Source organism: Xenopus laevis, chromosome 3S (genome assembly GCF_017654675.1).
Source record: "Xenopus laevis strain J_2021 chromosome 3S, Xenopus_laevis_v10.1, whole genome shotgun sequence".
Lineage (NCBI taxonomy): Eukaryota > Metazoa > Chordata > Amphibia > Anura > Pipidae > Xenopus > Xenopus laevis.
Genome location: NC_054376.1, coordinates 98604352 through 98624719, shown reverse-complemented (window position 1 = coordinate 98624719; position 20368 = coordinate 98604352). Strand labels below are relative to the sequence as shown.

At 40.1% G+C, this 20368-nt stretch overlaps 1 protein-coding gene across 3 annotated transcripts in view; it reads left to right on the top strand.

Annotated features, from left to right (window-relative positions):
• LOC108712389 (bile acid receptor) overlaps nt 1-20368 on the top strand; it is a 47580-nt gene that overhangs the window by 16465 nt on the left and 10747 nt on the right. For all 3 annotated transcript variants that reach the window (XM_041588675.1, XM_041588674.1, XM_041588676.1), the window contains 3 exons: nt 10333-10473; nt 12495-12628; nt 16661-16762. In XM_041588675.1, coding sequence (XP_041444609.1) covers nt 10333-10473; nt 12495-12628; nt 16661-16762 — 377 coding nt within the window. The remainder of the gene's footprint in view (nt 1-10332; nt 10474-12494; nt 12629-16660; nt 16763-20368) is intronic.

The following is a 20368-nucleotide window of genomic DNA, read 5'->3' as shown; positions in this document are numbered from 1 at the left end:
TGTCGTTTGCTTCCCACTTACTGCATACAATGCACATAAACCATTATAACGGTCTAGTTAATACTAAGCAAAACCTGACAGTATTTAACCCTTACATCAGTGATTCCAAAACAATGGGCCTGTCTCCCCCAAAGTGGCCTAGTGCAGTGGAAGGGGGGCCCCAGCCTAATACGATTAAATGTGGAGATGAATGCCAGAATATTAAATACTCCAATAGAGAAATCCCAATGGCACACAGGTCTGCTGAAACACTTAAAGGGGATTATTTACCAAGCTTTGAATACCTGAAATCCAAAAAATCCTGATTTTTCGGACCTTAAGAAAAATCTGAATTTTTCGTGATTTATTAAAGTCCAATGGTATGAAAACTCAGAATCCGAAAACCAATCATCTCAAGGCTCTCGGGGGCCTGTATTATTAATGGGGAAGGTCCCAGTGTTTGCGTTGCTCTTAGTACCGATATCCGATGATTTTGGGCAAAAAAGTCAGAAAACTCCAAAAAATATGTGGTTTTTGTGGAATAGTCCGAAAACTTCAGACTTTTTGGTCCAAAGTTTACGCAAACCTATTTTTTTGAACGATTAATAAGGTCCATTCTGGAATTCGGAGATGCTCAGATGTTTATCTTAGAAATACTGAGATAAATTCGGAGCTTGATAAATAACCCCCCAAGTGTTTTTTGCGGAGTGCAGTGCAACATTTTGGGGTGGACCCCTTTGTCAAGCATATGGAACATACAGAGTAGTGCATATAAATAGACACACAATAATCCAATTAAACATGTCACAAATTAATTCGCCAATTAGTAAAGTGGAAAATTGAAGAGGGAGATATCCTCAATTAGAGGCTCAATCACCTTTAAAAAAAACAGTAAAAACAGACAGTGTAATATTGTCCAATCGTCAATCCAACATCGTTCCATCAAGTAAAATGTGGCCAAGATGATTTGTGAATAAAGTCCAAAGAGTGTTAAAAAGTGATAAAGTGATAAAAAAAAACCAGTGATGTAACTTGATAAAATGTTGGTAAAAAAATACGTAAAAAGTCCATAACAGTACACACTTAATCTGTACAGCATTTATAACATCTTGTTGCAAAATTCAAAAATTTATATTATGTATCTTACCCTACACAATGACAGTAAAAGAATGTAATAACTATACCTAATTAATTGGTAGAAACTTGGGTATTCATCTGCACAAAATATGACAAGCACAATACTCTGTATGTTCCGTATGCTTGACAAAGTGGTCAGCCCCGAATGTTGCACTGCACTCCGCAATAAACACTTGAAGTGTTTCAGCAGACCTGTGTGTCATTGGGATTTCTCTATTGGACTAATGTTGGGAGGTGGCCGAGCCTCCACCTGTGTCCACTGGGCATCCTTGTTCCGCCTATTAGGTAGGGTGTGCGAGGGCCAACAACATTTGTATCCAGAATATTAAATATGCCAGATATCTGTTCAATGATTGGAGAGTCACTGTTCTGCCCATAGTGTCATAGATCTGTAGCCTTGTTATGAACTAAAAGGGTCCACTCAAATGTTTCACTGTAATAGGATGAACCTAAAAAAGTCTGAAGACTTCAGTTGTTATTTTTAACAAAACTCTTTGAGACCAAAGGCAAGAAATTGTTGTGGATTTGTTTACCATGTGTAATGGAAACTGTTACACTCACCCAAGATGGCTTCCAAGATGGCGACATTCTGCTCCACCGCATGGCTCCTGCTGGGCGCTGTCCTGTGACATCGGCATCTTCACGCTCAGGGATTGGTCGTCGGCGACGGAACGGACGCCGGCGTCAGAATCGGGCGCCGGCGTCAGGACGCCAGCGTGGGGACGCTGGCGTCTGCGTCTGACGCCAGCGCGTCGACGTTTTGGTGCCAAGCCATGGACTATTTAAACCCCATTCCCCTTTTCTTCCTTGCCCAATTATAGGTTCCATTGACTTGTGTTCCTGGGTGTGTTTCTATATTCTGATTATCTGTGTACCGATCTTTGCCTGTTCCCTTGTCTCCGTTTGATTGCCGCCTGAACTGATATTTTGCCTGTACCTAGACGATCCTTCTGGATAAACCCTTTTGTACTTCGAACCTGGTTTGGTCTCCTCTTTGGTCCACAACTATTACTGCTGTGCCTTCGGGCCCAATACAGTATAATTGGGCCATGGACCCCTCGGAGGAGGCCCAAGCACCTCTTGATGTCGGAGGGGCCATTCGTGGATTGGCTTCTCGGATGAAAACGTATGAAGCTCAACAATCCCATTTTGGCCAGGCCCTTGAAGCGATCCTGGAGAAGCTGACTGCTCTGTCTCCTGCAGCCCCTGCGGTTGTGCCTGCTCCGGCCATTTCAATTCCGCTTCAGGTTTCTGAGCCACGCCTTCCTGCTCCACCTCTTTTCAGCGGTGATCCAGAAGCGTGCAGAGGCTTTATTAACCAGTGCGAGATTCAGTTCGCCCTGCTGCCAGGTCAGTTTGTTCCTGAACGTGCAAAAGTGGGTTATTTAATCACTCGTCTGCAGGGAAAGGCTTTGGAGTGGGCATCACCCTTTTGGGAAAAGGAGGATCCGCTGATTGACAACGCCAGGGCCTTTGTCCAAGAACTCCGTACGGTGTTTGATGCTCCAGGTCGTGCCACTGCATCCTCCGCTAGGCTTTTCCAGCTGCAGCAAGGCGTCCGCTCAGTCTCCGAGTATGCCATAGAATTCCGCACTCTGGTGGCGGAGACTTCTTGGAACAACGACGGTTACCATGCAGCCTTTTACAACGGATTGGCCATGCGGATAAAAAACGACCTGGTGTCCCGAGAAATTCCCTCCAGATGGGAGGACCTGGTCGCCTTGGCCGTGAAGGTTGATACCCGCCAGAGAGAGTTCCAGGTCGAACTAGACCATGAACGCTCCAAGAGGAATTCCCGATTTCAGCCTATCCTGGCCCCCCGCTTCCAGAGACCCTTGCTCTATGATCCTGCTTACATCTCGCCCTCTCCAACTCCTGCGGCTTCTGCTTCTTCTTCGTTACCAGCTGAGGAACCGATGCAGATCGGATGGGCCCGTCTTTCCGAACAGGAGAAGAATCGGAGAAGGGCGGTGGGTTTATGTCTCTACTGCGGGGGCAAAGCTCACTTTGCTCATGAATGCCCAGTGAAGCCGGGAAACGCCAAGGCCTAGGTAAGTTTGGGGAGACTTACCTGGGTGGGATTTGTCGTTCTCCCCATTCTTCTGCTCAACGTTTCCTCCTCCCAGTGCAGATCCAGTTTGGTTCCAAAAAGATTTCTTCTCAGGCCTTCCTCGATTCTGGCGCTGCTGGAAATTTCATGGATCGAGTCTTCGCTGGAAACCATTCCATTCCTCTGCAGTCTTTGGCGAATCCTCTTCGAGTCCTGGCGATTGATGATCGTCCCTTGTCATCTGCTATAATCTCGCAATCCACTCAAGGACTTTCTTTCAAGGTGGGCACTATGCATTTGGAAAGACTGTCCTTTCTTCTTATTGATTGCTCCTCCACTCCAGTTGTTCTAGGTCTACCATGGTTGTGTCTCCATAATCCTGTTATCGATTGGGCCTCTACACAAGTTTCCAGGTGGAGCCCATTTTGCTTACAGAACTGTTTACCTGCTGTCCCTGTCGTTAAAATTTCTTCTGTGTCTTCAAACTCTTCACTTCCCTCTGTGTATCAAGCATTTGCAGATGTCTTTAATAAGAGTTCTGCCGAGAATCTTCCACCTCATCGTCCATACGACTGCCCTGTAGAACTTTTATCCGGCTCCATGCCTCCTCGTGGCCGCACCTACCCACTTTCTCCCTCGGAAACTTCTGATATGAAGTCCTATATCCAGGAGAATCTTCAGAGAGGATTTATTCGTCCTTCCACCTCCCCTGCAGGAGCGGGGTTCTTCTTTGTTGAAAAAAAGATGGTAGTTTGCGGCCCTGCATTGACTACAGAGGACTTAACAAAATCACCATTAAAAACAGGTACCCTCTTCCTCTCATTTCTGAAACTGTTTGATCAACTTAGGGGTGCCAGTCTCTTTACTAAGTTGGATCTTCGTGGGGCCTTTAACCTCATTCGGATTCGTGAGGGGGACGAGTGGAAGACCGCCTTCAATACCCGTGATGGTCATTATGAGTACTTGGTCATGCCTTTTGGTCTCTGTAATGCCCCTGCGGTCTTCCAGGAATTTGTTAATGACATTTTTCGAGATTTATTGGGGCAGTGTGTGGTCGTCTACTTGGATGACATTCTTATTTTTTCTAAGGATCTCCAGGAACATCGCAACCAAGTACGTGAAGTACTATCCAGACTCAGGAAAAACAATCTTTACGCCAAGTTGGAAAAATGCACCTTCGAAGTCTCTTCTATCCCTTTTCTTGGCTATATCATTTCTTCTCTAGGCTTCAAGATGGATCCTGCCAAGGTCTCTGCAATCCTGGACTGGCCTCTTCCTACCAGCATTAAAGCTGTTCAAAGGTTTGTCGGCTTTGCAAATTACTATAGACAGTTCATTAAAAACTTTTCTTCCAGACTTTCTCCAATCCTTGCCTTGATTCGTGGTGGAAACAAACCTCAACACTGGCCCCCTCAAGCTTTGGAAGCCTTCAAGTCTCTCAAGGAAGCATTTTCCTCCGCTCCAATCCTTAGACACCCCGAGCCTCTTCAACCCTTCTTCATCGAAGTTGACGCCTCGGATATCGGTACTGGAGCTGTGCTATCTCAGAGATCTTCTTCTGATGGTAAACTTCATCCGTGTGCTTTCCTTTCCAAAAAGTTTTCTTCCCCTGAACAGAACTATGACGTTGGCAACCGGGAGCTACTTGCTGTTAAGCTGGCCTTGGAAGAATGGAGACACTTATTAGAGGGTTCTTCTGTTCCGGGTAACGATCTTTACTGACCACAAGAATCTCGAATTTATCCAGTCCCTCAAACGCCTCAATCCCCGGCAAGCCAGGTGGGCACTTTTCTTTTCTCGTTTTAATTTTGTCATTACTTTTCGCCCTGGTTCCAGAAATAAGAAGGCCGATGCACTATCCAGAAGCTTTATTCCTGAGGATTCTTGCTCTGAGGACCCCGAACCTGTTGTTCCTTCTTCCAAGATTATCGCAGCCTTATTTCCTTCCTGTGCTCCTCAGTTACTCTCCGCTCAAGCTTCTGCTCCTGAAGAGACTCCCCTGGGTTTAGCTTTTGTTCCTCCTGAGTTCCGTCTTGCCATTTTGTCTCATTCTCACAATTCCAAACAGGCCGGTCATCCTGGGATTAAAAAGACTACTGAACTTTTGTCTCGTCTGGTCTGGTGGCCATCTTTAAGGAAGGATGTTAAAGACTTTGTTTCCTCTTGTTCCACCTGTGCCGTTTCTAAGTCTGGACATTCTCCCCCCAAGGGTTTTTTGTTGCCTTTACCCATTCCTTCTAGACCTTGGACTCATCTTGCCATGGACTTTATTGTCAATCTTCCAAGTTCTTCTTGGGTGGTGATCGACAGATTTAGTAAGATGGCTCATTTCACTCCTCTCCGCAAACTGCCATCTGCTCCGGAACTTTCTGAACTCTTCATCAAACATATTTTCCGCCTCCATGGCTTTCCTGCAGAAATCGTGTCTGATCGTGGTCCTCAGTTTTTGTCTAAGTTTTGGAGGTCACTGTGCAAAGCCTTGAATATTTCTCTTCAATTTTCTTCCGCTTACCATCCTCAGTCCAATGGGGCCGCCGAACGTGTCAACCAAGCATTGGAGCAGTTCCTGCGTTGTCATGTGTCCTTGTGTCAGGATGACTGGTCAGACCTTCTTCCATGGGCGGAGTTTGCCCACAACAATTCCCTGCATTCCTCTTCCCAGAAGTCTCCATTTTTCTGTGTTTTTGGTTTAAACCCTTTGGCATTTCCCCAGGACCTCCTACTCACCAACGTTCCTGCCTCCAATGATCAAGCTGCCCATATGATGGCCATCTGGCATGCTACGGCTGCTAATTTGGAAAGAGTGCTTCTTCCCAGAAGAAATTTGCCGACAAAAAGAGGATTGCTTCTCCAACTTACTCTCTTGGTGACAAGGTTTGGTTGTCCACTCTAAATATTCGTCTCAGGATTCCCACTCCTAAACTTGGTCCCAAGTTCATCGGTCCCTTTCCCATCATCGAGGTCATCAATCCTGTGGCTGTCCGTCTTCTTCTTCCGCCTGAGACGAGGATCCCTAATGTGTTTCATGTATCTCTCCTTAAGCCTGCAGTCTCTTCTCCCTCTTCTTCTTCCACAGCTCCTGTTGTCATCAATGATCATTTGGAGTTCGAAGTTAGCAGAATCTTAGACTCTCGCTTTTCCAGGGGTGCTCTCCAATACCTCATTGAGTGGAAGGGTTTCTGTCCTGAGGAATGCTCCTGGGTGAGGAATTCTGACGTTCATGCTCCCATCCTTGTCCGCAGGTTCCACAAGCAGTTTCCTTCTCGTCCTGGTCCCGGTGGTCCTGAGGCCCCCCCTAGGGAAGGGGGTACTGTAATGGAAACTGTTACACTCACCCAAGATGGCTTCCAAGATGGCAACCTTCTGCTCCACCGCATGGCTCCTGCTGGGCGCTGTCCTGTGACATCGGCATCTTCACGCTCAGGGATTGGTCGTCGGCGACGGAACGGACGCCGGCGTCAGAATCGGGCGCCGGCGTCAGGACGCCAGCGTGGGGATGCTGGCGTCTGCGTCTGACGCCAGCGCGTCGACGTTTTGGCGCCAAGCCATGGACTATTTAAACCCCATTCCCATTTTCTTCCTTGCCCAATTATAGGTTCCATTGACTTGTGTTCCTGGGTGTGTTTCTATATTCTGATTATCTGTGTACCGATCTTTGCCTGTTCCCTTGTCTCTGTTTGATTGCCGCCTGAACTGATATTTTGCCTGTACCTAGACGATTCTTCTGGATAAACCCTTTTGTACTTCGAACCTGGTTTGGTCTCCTCTTTGGTCCACAACTATTACTGCTGTGCCTTCGGGCCCCTTACACCATGATAGTCAAATTGAATAATGCTGATATAGTGGAAGGGAATTGTGGAATGTATGACAATATATTATACACTATATACTATTGACTTGGTATCTGCTATTATTCTCAGTTTTTTGATGATTCAGCTTATCTCTGGAAATGTCACAGTGACAAAATATCACTTGTACCATAAGTCATAGTAACATCATAGTAGCTCAGAAAGTAAATATCCAGGCAGATTCTGCTTTCAATAGCAATTACTGTTACAAATAACTATAACCAACTGGAAATTGTGATGCTTCACTGAGGTCACTAGAGTGCACATATCTATGCTTTATTTTGAATAAGACATCCATCTGATTCTGAACCGCTACAAAACACTCATTGCCTCCTTTTTAGCCTAGTTCTTTTCAGCCTGACTGCTCCTACATTAAAGGAGACATATAGGATAAGTGAAAATGACCCCCTAACATTATAGGCAATAATGAATAATGGATGGTGCTTTATTGTAGGCAATAATGAATAATACATGGTGCTTTACTTTGGATGAAAAATAAACATGATCTTTAAAAATGCCCCCTTTATTGGAGCTCCTTATAGATCTGCTACAGTCGCTGTCCGAGTTTCAAATGATGGGAGTGTCCTAAATGTCCTTGCCAGAAGCAGTAGGAGAGTAATAGCCAATTATAGCCCCACAGTCACACAAGCAAAAACTTGCTTCAGTTCCCTCTCAGGTCAGCCTAGTTGTTGATTGGTTCCTATCCTACAGTGCAGTGAGATGCACAGCCTGGGAAAGGAGGCAGCAGGAAGTGGAACAGATTGGTGAGACTCATAGGGTTTTTGAAGAAATTTCCAATAAATCAACCTAAAGCATACTTTTTTTCAGCACTTTCCTTTAATATTGAAAAGAGTATACTGTACTGGTGCATTCTTGTTTTTCACACAATATGTCTCTTTTAAGGATGGAGTGTGACTGATAATTAATACATTACCAGAACAATGTTACCCTTTGTAGGTATGTTTTTGCAACCAATATTTCCCAATAAACTCTGCTTCCAAGCTTGTTATCTGTTATTAAAAGTCACTGACAACCTTCAGTTTATAGTGATTTTAACTGCTACTGTGGCCTAAGTGCATGTCATTACATTCTTAACCCACTTGTGATTTGTTTGTACAGTAAATCTCATGCTCTGGTTCTACAGCTTTACACCTGCAGATACAGTCACCACATCAGTGGGCAGTAAATAAATATGTGGCCTCATAAAGCCATGCATTTTTCTACCAAATGCCTTCCTTTTTACAACAGAAAACTAGCAGTATTTCTAAAGACATTACTTTGATGGTCCTTACATTTAATGGCATATTATGAAGATGAAAAAGTTTGGCTCCCTAAAAACATAATTTCACAATAAACAGGAGTATTGCAGTTACTGTATTTGCATACTTTGGTTGTCATGTCAATGCAATAGACTAAAAGTCACAGCACTATCCCAGCAGACTCAATCATTCACCATCTCTTCCTTCCAATCCATGTTTTTTTGCCCCATACAGATTTTTCTTTTAACAGAAAACCACAAAAACATAGCGCAAAAACAAATTGGAGAGGAATGATTGTAACAATAAGGGGGGCCTTATTTATACACCGCATGATTAGTTCAGCAATTATACTACTACAAAATAATGTGTGAAAGACAAAGAATTTTCTTCTTTTTAAAAGGAATTATATTTTATTGCATCAAACAAGAGAAACTGTTTTCCATTTCAGCCTGTGGGACTAATTTACTAGGCTGTCCAAAACTGCACACCTGCTTTACGTAGTAGAAACCACTCGCAGTTTGTTTTTGTTGGGTTACTGCAAGTCAGAAAATGAAAGCAAAGTTTGAATTGGTTGCAACAGTAACTTCACTGTGACATTTACTACCTATGTTAGTAAATTAGCCATAATATTTCAAGCAACCCTTTCCAACACTGTAAATGTAACCACTGTGCTTTCTAATATGATTTTTTTGTGCTTTTGCTTATAGAATCTGTCAGCAGTAGCTCTGATTAGAACAGTATTTATGTTGCACTGCAGCTCAACTAGGAAACTGCTACTTTGATTTATAAATATTTGCAGAGTGCTGTACACTATGTACTGGCAATTGTGGAACAGATAAGAAGAGATTTCAGTGCTGCTGGGTGAGATACGAGCACAGTGAATAAAGTACAAAGTACATTTCTGGACGCCATAGTATATGAACTGATGTGGTTGTGCTAGATATGCTTTTGCTAGAAACAAAAACTGACTCAGCAGTAGTTGTTTACATTTATTTGTATGGCTACATCAACTGACTCGATCCATGTACAATAAGTATCCTGCAATACAGTTTCTTTAGCTCAGATATCAAGCTCCTAATCAGTTGTAGCTGGAATATTATCCCTACTGATCATTACAGGGCAGCCTATCAGTTGTCTAGATTTTTTAATTCAGCTAGTAGATTCCGCCTTTATCCAGTAAAACATATTTTTAGTAATAAAAAAGTAACTCAATGAACTAAGGTATTAGGAAAAAAAATGGTGATTAAAGGGGACCTGTCACCCTAAAAAATAATTCCAAATCCTTTTTTATGATGTTAGTCAAGCAAAATAAACTTCACTTACACTATATACATGATTTCAAACTTCTTTCTTTTCATATTGTAAATAACAATCAAATCAAACAGGCAGCAGCCATTTTGTGGACACTGTTATTAAGGCAAGTTAAAATCTTGCCAAATCATGCCAAAATCTTGTTTATGCATCAAAATGGAGCACCTATTGCCCATGCTGTACCCTGGCTACAAAATTAAATGTTGAAGACAGAGGGGCAATGTAAGGAGTGCCGTGACATCTTGGAATGGCAGAATGGAAAGTGCAAGTAATTATCTGCCCCGCCTCTATGCCTAAGGCATAGAGGAGGTGCAAGCAATATATGATTGACGGCATAGGGGTAGATTTACTAAAGGACGAAGTGACTAACGTGGGCGACGATTCACCAGCGTTACCGCTTTCAGGCACTTCGCCGATTTACTAATGGGCGCAGGCGTAACTTTGCTAGCTAAAGAGACAGACGCTAGTGGTCATTCACACTCTACTGCCAGGCGAATTTTGGACATCAAATCCAAAAAAGTCTCCGTATTAGGGCATCAAATCCGAAAAAGTTGCAGTATTTGAGTGTCAAATCAAAAAATTTACGGTATTCAGGGTTTTTGTCGAGCAAGAACAAGAAATTTTCGGGAAAATTATATTGATAAATAAGGGGGAAAAACCCATCATGTTATTTTACTTGTAAATAAAGTTGAAAAAACCCACAAGATACAGTTTCCATCGTATTAATCTAAAACTCTTTGATCTGCAGGTTTCTTCCGTAGGAGTATTACTAAGAATGCAGTTTATAAGTGTAAAAATAGTGGGAACTGTGAAATGGACATGTACATGAGGAGAAAATGCCAAGAGTGTCGGCTACGCAAGTGTAAACAGATGGGAATGCTTGCTGAATGTAAGTGCACAATAAATCAGATGATCACCAATTCATTAGTCATACCTAAGTTTATTAATAGGTCAACAGACCAGGCAATGTGATTTACTGAAATCAGAGGATTCGTGATTTTGAGATTTATATCACAGCCATGGATTATTAGATCGTCTGAAACATAAAAAAAAAATGTATACACATTTTAGAAAATCTAGCTCAATATTTGGGTTTACTTCCATGTCGCCTGTATTCATTCTGCTTCCAATCCTTACTTATCTCCGGAATAGTTTTCTTTTTTTTAACGAAATCTCTTAATGGAGAAGAAAGAGGCAGGTAAGAATAAGGCAAGATCAACATCTGAATATGCCTCCATTCCCAACTTTCTTCTCAATAAAATTCCACAGAGTGAAAATTTAAATACTGATTTATCAGTGCTCAAATTTGATCGTTTTTGGGAGCTAAAACTCACATATTTTAATCAGAGTTTCAAAAAAAAAAATAGAATTTTAGAAGCTTAAGCACAAGAAAAAATTCAAGTCAGTGGGAGCTGTCCTAGGCAAAATGTAAGCAATTTTTTTCAATAAGAGTTTTTCTAAACGATTTGAGCTTTGTAAACTCACGAATTAATATTACATTTTTGTCCATGATTTTAATTGAGATTGTTATATTTAGATTATTTAAAAAATATTCAAGTTTATTTAAAATGTAAGTTTGTAGTAGAACAACTCTAAAATTACACAAAATTTGCATTCTGATAAAATGGCCTCTGTATGTCAGGAAATGTTTAACACCACTTATCTTATAGCTGAGATTCTATTCTTTAGTATTTGGTCTCTGTAATTTTCCAAAAGTACACAATGTCACATGGAAACACGTAAACATTTGATCACTGCTACTGAGTAACTGCAATCAAAATGTAGTAGAAATTGACAGGTAGCTGCAGACTTTTGAGATCAGAAAACACAAATCCTTCCCCTTAACCTGCCCCCTCTACTCCTTTTATAAGTACAACTAATGACATGCTCATTATCTCTACTGATTCAGCACACAAACTGGGGGTGATCTTTGGCCATGCCATATTGCATACCTCCCAACATTTTGGAAACAAAAAGAGGGACAAAAAAGTTTGACCACGCCCATTTTAGTGGCCACACACCCTAATTTCCATGTTCATTTTACAAAATGTGGCAGGTTATGAAAGTTTAAACACATTTCTGTGTTTTTAGTGCTTAGACTATTGCGAACTACAACTAACTGGTCTCTCACCTCTCACTCCCGCAGTCTTAGGGGGTTATTTATCAAGGTCAGTATTTATCTCAATATCGGCTGCTACAAACTCCGATCTAACCCGTTCGGGTTTTTAACGCTTATTTATTATTACATTTTCCCGAAAATTTGATTTGCGGGAAAAGCTCAGATTTTCACGATTTTTTCGTGAATTTTCCCCGAAATCTAAGAATTTTTCTGAGTTTTCACCCGAAAACTCTGAAAACATCATGAAATTGGCCGAAACCCCTGACACAACCAAAAATCAATGGGACTGTTCCCATTGACTTTTATGCAACCTGAACAGGTTTGAGATGCCATGTTTTTATGTGTGGGCATTTTAGCCCTCTGGGTTTAATATATATATATATATATATATATATATATATATATATATATATATATATATATATATATATATATATATATATATAAACATTAAAAAAAACTCACTACACGGGACTTGTTAGAAAAAAAATAATCCATTTATTCCTAATCCATCACTTCCTGAAGACGTTTTAAGTAACATGCCGAAACGTTGAAGAAATAAACTCCTGTGTAGTCTGGTTTTTTAATGTTATAGATGTATATGGTTTAACCAGCACCCAGGCATTGACTAATTGTTTGTGTGTGCACCAGTAATCTGTACACATAAATATATATATATATATATATATATATATATATATATATATATATATATATACACATATTTTTAATCATTTTCAGTGATATCACAAATTATACAAATCCATAATTGAATTTATTTAATATTTTAGGTTTGTTAACAGAAATACAATGTAAATCAAAACGACTAAGGAAAAATGCGAAGCCTCCGTCTGAGCAATCGTTTCATGAAGACAATGATGGACATGAAACAAAACAAGTGACGTCTACCACAAAGACAAATCAGGTGCACCTTACTTCTGCCCTTTTAATGAAAATGTTTTTCATTAGTGCCAAAATTAAATAACTTACACTATATAAATTTTTGGTTTTATATATATATATATATATATATATATATATATTTATATATAACCCTTTCGACACTCCTTGTCGGTGTTACACACCATGTATGGTGCTTACCTTATAGCACGGGACAAACCTGAGCCACTCCGCAGTGGTATGGAGAGAGACTGGGTACCTGGTACTTACTAGCGCAGTGCCTCCACCTAGTGGGATCCGGGAATGCACCTACAGGTGGCCCCACTAGGAATACAGTAAAAACACACACATAGTATTGGTTAAACTGAATAATGGTTTATCATAAAATAAATGGCCAACTAGTACATGCAGCACTCCTAACCAGTGGCAATAGGACCTCACTAACTAACTTGCTAAGGCAAAGTCCTTTAATGTCCTTTCAATAATAGTGTCTTTGTATCTTTAGCGCTCTTTAGAGCACTGTTCCCTTAAACAGGATACTCACAAATCCTCTTTGGATACTTTAGAGCTCTCTTCAGGCGAGTCCAGCACATTCAGTCATACAGTGTGATCACCAGCCCCTTTGGATGCTCAAATAGGAATCTCCTACTGGTTGTTCCTCCAGTCTGGATTCCTTTCACACTCTCTGTCTCTCCAGGCACAGTATGTGGCTTCCCTGTGCCAGCCCGATCCAAATAAATGCTTTTGGTGCAGCCTCTCAGCTCTCTGGTCCCACCAGCAGCTCTCTGGCCTCTTTCTCTGTCCACCATGCGGCTCTCTATGCCAGGCTCTCTTTTTTTGCCAGTCTCTGTTACTTCCCGGGATAAGTCAGAGATAAGAGCAAGGGGTTTGCACAAATTCCCTAGATACACATATAATGTATAGTCCAGAGAGTGGTGTACTCAAAAATGGCAGGCAAATGCCCAGGTGCCATCGACTGATTAATGTAACAGCATTTATAGTATATACTTCCACACTGGAACTTTGAAAAAAATCTAAATGTATTTGTCAACAATTTGGTCTCTTTTGTTTGGTTAGGGTTTAAATCTAAATCTATTTAAATCTAAATAGTATACTGAACTGAATTATGTGTTACTAAGCTGTGTTTCCATCTAAATTTGAGGTAGATTGTCAAACATGTTTTGCTGTAGGTAGGCGTTGTTTACTATCCCTGTCCTTAATACATCAAGGGACAAGTAGCTTAGTATGGTCCTTCATTATATGAAAGAAGAACCGTTCACAAGTAATACAGTAAATGTGAACGAACTGCAGATTGTTGTCATAGTATTTCAATCAGTATTATTAATATAATAGTGACTTCTCACTTTCTCACTTTGAGAAACAGTTCTTACCCCTTCAACAGAATGATGCTGATGTCAACTAAAAGTAATTGCTAGTGTAGTTAAAGAAGATGTTTACCTTTATTATAAACAAGGCAAAGTGAAAATATTAGTGACAGTAATATTCATCTGACATCGGATTGGAGCGACGGAATTATGTGGCAGTTTAAAAAACTGTAAAAAAATACTTTATCCAGTTTTATGAATAGTTTCTTATGACTGGCATATGTATTTCCCTAGACAAGGCAATATTAAGCCAAGATCATTTTAGAGGCTGAGGTTCTCTTAAACCTCCTCTTTGCAAGATGTACTGAACTGAACAATGGTGTATGTGACAAAAAAAAAATACTTAAAGGGCACCAATCATGACCAAAATAATTTACTAAGTAAATACACTATGTGAAAGCTCAAGAAATCTGATTTTTAAAAGAGTTAGAATTGTTTGTATAATGTAAATGATCAGCTCACTATACCTTCTCCCCTATCTCCACTGCAGTTCTAGCTGAGGCAGACATCTTGGATTTCACTGGCTCCTCCTACCTATATCTTCCCAGCCAACTGTAGCTCTGAAATCTCGCACATGTTCAGTTGAAATTCCTTGCTTGCTTATCAACCCTTCTAAGCTTTTTTCAAATCAGCCAAACCTCTGTGTTAGCTGCTGTTCAGTAGTGCTGCCACCTGCTGGAAGTTAGTGTGTGCCCTTCATTTGCATAATAACATCACCAGCAGGGGACAAGATAGGGAAATCTCCTGATACTTCTAGTGGAGGAGTTTACTAAAACAAGGCATTCTGGGTAGAATACTCAAAGCAGTGTTACAATCTGAGCATGCTCCTGAAATTTGCATATTAGAGTCTCTGTTATAGTCACAGTATGGCCTCCCTCAGTGAAAGAACCCATTTGACAAAGTAAGGGATTTTTTTAAAACCTGCAGTTTTTTCAAAAAACTATATATGTAGTTTGATTAAACGTGTTTAGCTTGTACTGGTCAGATTGTTAATATGTGTTTGATTTTGGCTGTGATAGGTGCCCTTTAAAGGAAAACTATACCCCTCCAAACAATGTAGATCTCTATAAAAGGATATTGCATAAAACAGCTCATGTGTAAAACCCTGCTTCATTTAAATAAACCATTTTCATAATAATATACTTTTTTAATAGTATGTGCCATTAGGTAATCATATATAGAAAACTGCCATTTTAAAAAGTAAGGGCCATCCCCTGGGATGGTATGATTCGCGGTACACACAAACATAATAAACAAATTATACCTGTTAGGTCACATGAGCCAATTAACAGACAGAGTTCTATCTTTTGCTTCCACACTACATCCTGTTAAGTTACAGTTGCAGTATTTCTGGTCAGGTGATCTCTGAGGCAGCACAAAGACAACACGAAATAGTGGTTCAAGGCAAGAGATGTAAAAGGGCAATATTTACTTAAATATATATTCCAGTTTGATAAGATTCTTTAATATGCCACTGTTGCTCAAGTATTCATTTTGGGGTTTTCCTTTAAAGTTATGCATGATCCAGAATTATAATATAGTCACAACTAAACCAATAACATTTCTAGCATGCGTAATGGTCATGTGACATTTATAGATGTATGTGATCAGTGCCATTTGAAAAAGTACATGTCATGCCGAATACACTGTTTGTCTCCAATAAAATGAAAACACAGTGTGTCCTTGTATAATATGTCGCCCTGTCTCACTAATAAAACATATGCTAAATGACAGTTTGTAAATATAGGTAGGATCACGTACTGTAGTAAATCAGTCACCTGGTGGTAGAACAGGTTTTATAAGTAACAGCTCTACTATGTATATATTTACACAGCGATGAGGCTGATTGTTGGCATTATCCAGTGCCTGCCGGGTATGGACCATTCCTGGCTGCAAAAATGTTCTTACAGTATTTTAGATTATGCTTTACTATGTATTAAATAAAATATGAGCATACAGTACATTGTAAACATTCTAACAACACTAATTACTGTCAACGCAATTTGCTTTGCCGTGAATGAAACATTTACAATACACTACTGTGAAGGCAAATTCTTGCAGTTAAAAACACTGATTCTTAGTTATAAGTGAAATTTTTGCCAGGTATGGATTCACTGCAAAATAACGCCATTGGTAAACTTTCATGAAACACCTGCAACATTCCCCCTGAAAAATAAGCAACACAAACACCCATTTACTTGCGTGATAAAGATCACTGGGAAAATGCCCCGTTCACTATGATGTATTTTTGCGTGAAAAATGGTGCAAGAAAACACCCACTGACTTCAATGTATTATGTGAATTCTTTGAGAACTTTTTCCATGGTCTAGTGAATTTTTCAGTGAAGCCAAACTTGGCAGATTTTCTCATCACTACTGATTATAATTTAAAACCAAAGGCAGGCACAGGCTACCTAATAAAGGTTGAATTGATCAGGTTTGCTTGCTTTCACTTTTTTGAAGATTCTGCTTTCTCTCACTCCTATAAACAAATTGTGCCAAATATAGAGCCTATGATACATTTCGTAAGGCATACGTACTTTCTTTATTCTAAAGTTGTGTTGTCATATTCCATTGTTGTCATTTAGCTTATAGTTTTATCTCCATATAATATGAGTCTACTACGTGTATGATAATTTCTTAACCTTGATTTCGTATAATGTATTGGTACAGGAGAACATGGAACTTACACAAGAACAGATGGGCCTTCTCCAGTATGTCATGGATTCACATCTGAAACATCGGCTGCCTCAGAGTCTGGCTACAAGATTGATTGTAAGATAAAGATAAAGCTATTGTATCTAAAGGCATACTGTGTGTGTGTGTGTGTGTGTGTGTGTGTGTGTGTATGTATATATATATATATATATATATATATATATATATATATATATATATATATATATACCAACAAAAAGGATCCGCACTCTCAGGTTTTAAATATAGTATAAAAAAATGTTTTATTGTTCAATGCGAGACTGACGTTTCGGCCTCCTCTGAAGCCTTTCTCAAAGTGAAATATATATATTAGGCTAACTACCAGCACTCACAACATCACTGTAAATTCTGCCTGGGTGTCAACCTCATTGTTAGTAGTAATAGTTGACAAAAGAAATCACATTTACAGGACTTATAGTGAAAATATGAAAATAATTTAATATCAACACCCTCAGAAGGGCACCTAAAGTTTCGGCTGACTCACTTTCGGTCCCACATCCTTGAGAAAGGTCCCCCTGTGGGAACGAAAATTCGGATAAAGATGTATAGTCGTGTGGAATAAGAGAGACATAAATCACCTATAACATACTGTATATCCTTATAAATTGTTTTTAGTGATGTCATTATTTAAAATTAGTGCTCCGTAATATCACTTGTATAGTATGACTAAATGAAACTTTTATGCTATAAGAATCAATGTACGTTCTTTTTTTTAAATCACCTTGGAGACCTGTGACCTGTATAAAACTATGGAACCAAGCAGTGACATTAGCAGGGGGAAAGCAGGGAGGGTGACTATCACGGTTAGTAGGTAGGGGCTTTTGTTAGTTGGGGGGTTTAGTTATCCTTTAAAACCCCACACATTTTACATAAGGAAAATATGCTAAGAAAATGTCCTTGTAGTATAAACATAAAATAATATTTATAATCCTCCAATTTCTGGCTGTTATGATACACAAGTCTATGAAGTGCTGCTATATATATATATTGCCAAATATCTTGAAACAAATTTAATACAAACAATGTCATAGTGTGAATAACTGTGACCCTAGAATGTTTTGTCTCACTTTGATAATACGAATGGTATAGGGAAGCTTGAAGCTACCCTTTGACTAAACACTATATATTTGTTACTCAAAAAATCCTAGTCTTGCAGTAAACACTCCGAAACAAGGTGTTATTTGAGGTTTGTTAGTGATTACAGAGGTCACAAAGATAATGATCAAAGATAGATCTGTAAGGCTGATCTATATCTAACTACGGTGCCCAGAATAAGGACACTATAAAACTCTTATTTCAAGGAAAGAAATGAATACTAGTGGGTGATAAAATATGTAATCTCTTGATGATGAAGGTGATAAGATTGTAGCCAAGGATTTTGAGATTATTTCAAAGTTTTAAAACACACTACCCAGCACTAGGTAACAATATAATAAACTCACAGCACCTAATGTAATTGGACATCCCTTTTAATAAAGTACTAATAAGCAGAGACAACGTACATTCCTCTTGTCTAAGGTTAGGCAGAGAGTCCTGTATACAATGTAACTAGAATGAGGAGAGTCAGGGCTGGATTTACATAGCGAGTGCCCCTAGGCCCACTGCCGTACGTCACCCCTGTCCGCTCCCCCTTATTCATGCAAAGTTTCATCATTGGGACTGGAGCAACGGGGATTGGCACACGGGAAATTAAAAAACGATTGTATCTCCAGAGCATCCCCAGTGTTTTGGAACCAATATGGGTCTGGTTGGGCAACATGCCTCCCCCTAAAATCCTGTCTAGGCCAGGGCCTTGGTGGCCTTTCCACAAATCCGGGCTTGAGGAGAGTCTATCCAAGCTAAGACATATGTGACATTCCTTTATGCACAGAAGAAGAAATATAAAATATATGCACATGCCAGGCTTCTATTGAATGTATACCTTGTCCTCACGCTCACTGACCCACTCGAATTTTTACATATAGGCAGTGTCGGACTGGCCCACCGGGATGCCAAGAAAACTCCTGGTGGGCCCAGGTGTCAGTGGGCCCTCAAGCTGATAAACATTTTGCCTATTTCATGGTCATTTCCTATTTCTATGAGAACAAAGAGGTGAAAGAGATTGAATAATACATTATAATATGTAAGGAAAAGACACTAGGAGAATAGAGGTTGAGTGAGGAGAGGAAGAATAATAGTACTCAGAGTGGCCCCTGATCTTAGGTTTTTGTGTGGGCCCCTGGTGTCCCAGTCCGACACTGAATATAGGGCCAGAATCAATTTGATGAGAATAGCCTACCTCCTAATTCATTTCAGATTGTCCCATGGAGCGAAAAGGAACTAAACATATCTCACCCGTTATCACATGAAAACTCTATTGACATTTATGGGGGGAAAAATGGAACTGAATCAGGAAAGAAAGTTTTCTCTCATCAAACTGAATCTCGCCTATAAGTTTTCACCTGATAAAATGATAAAATACTTTTTTGTCATGGAGTCGAATCTGGGGCTTAATGTGAAGAATGAAGAGAAGATGGGAGGAACCAGGGAGTTGCTTAGTGGTCTAGGATGAGAGGAAAAATCTTAGCAGGAGTAGGAATGAATAGACAGGTTGAGGCCTCAGCAATATCAGTTCAGACTGTAGAAATAAGGTGACCTGGCGGCTTGTATATATGAGAGCGGTGCTGGAATCCTGCGGCGTCCCACGCCGCACAATGTAGAACTGCGAATAGAACTGCACTGCGAATTGTTTAAAAAGTCAAAATCTTTATTCGTCCATAATTAGCAGGCGCCCTTAATCATAAGCATTAGGATGCTTATGATTAAAGGCACCTGTGCCTAAAACGCGGCAAGCAACGTGTGTAACATGCCTTTTAATTATGGACGAATAACGATTTTGACTTTTTAAACAATTAGGAGTGTGAAAACAATTCTTCCTGTATCCCAATTCAGATGCACAATTCAGGTTGTGATTCTGAGCTGATTCTGCCAATGTTGAGCGATCCAGAGTGCAATGTGATGAATTCACAGCACTCCTGCAATTCACATTTACTGCACTGGTGTTGCTGGTCCTCCATTGACCCGGCTAGGTCCCTTACAGAGAGAATGATAAAAAGTTACCACGCTTGCACACCCTGGCTCTCCAGGAAACGAATACCCGGTGCTCGGTGAAGGAGGCCTTGGCAAACTCAAATTTCAAGTAGGAAGAATTTCACTGGCACTCAGGTTCAATTCAAGCAGGTACAAGACCTTACTGAGTTTAATTTTCGAAGGTGCAACGTTTCGGGGCAAACCCCTTTGTCAAGCATACAAATCACAATGTGCATAGGAATGTCCAGTGTGTATCCAGGATATGTGAAAAAGAAACCAGAGAAGCTTTGTTAAGTGTCCATTATCTGAGAAAAAAGGAAAGCATGAAAAAATCTAATTGTTACATTATAGCATAACAACTGGGCAGCAAACATGATTCATACATTGTAACAATCCATTATTAAAGATACTGTCTTACCCTACACGAACGGGGAGTCCTATGGACTTCTTTTTGGGTATTCTATTATTAAAGGGATACTGTCATGAGAAAAAACATTTAATTCAAAATGAATTGGTTAATAGTGCTACTCCAGCAGAATTATGCACTGAAATCCATTTCTCAAAAGAGCAAACAGATTTTTTTATATTCAATTT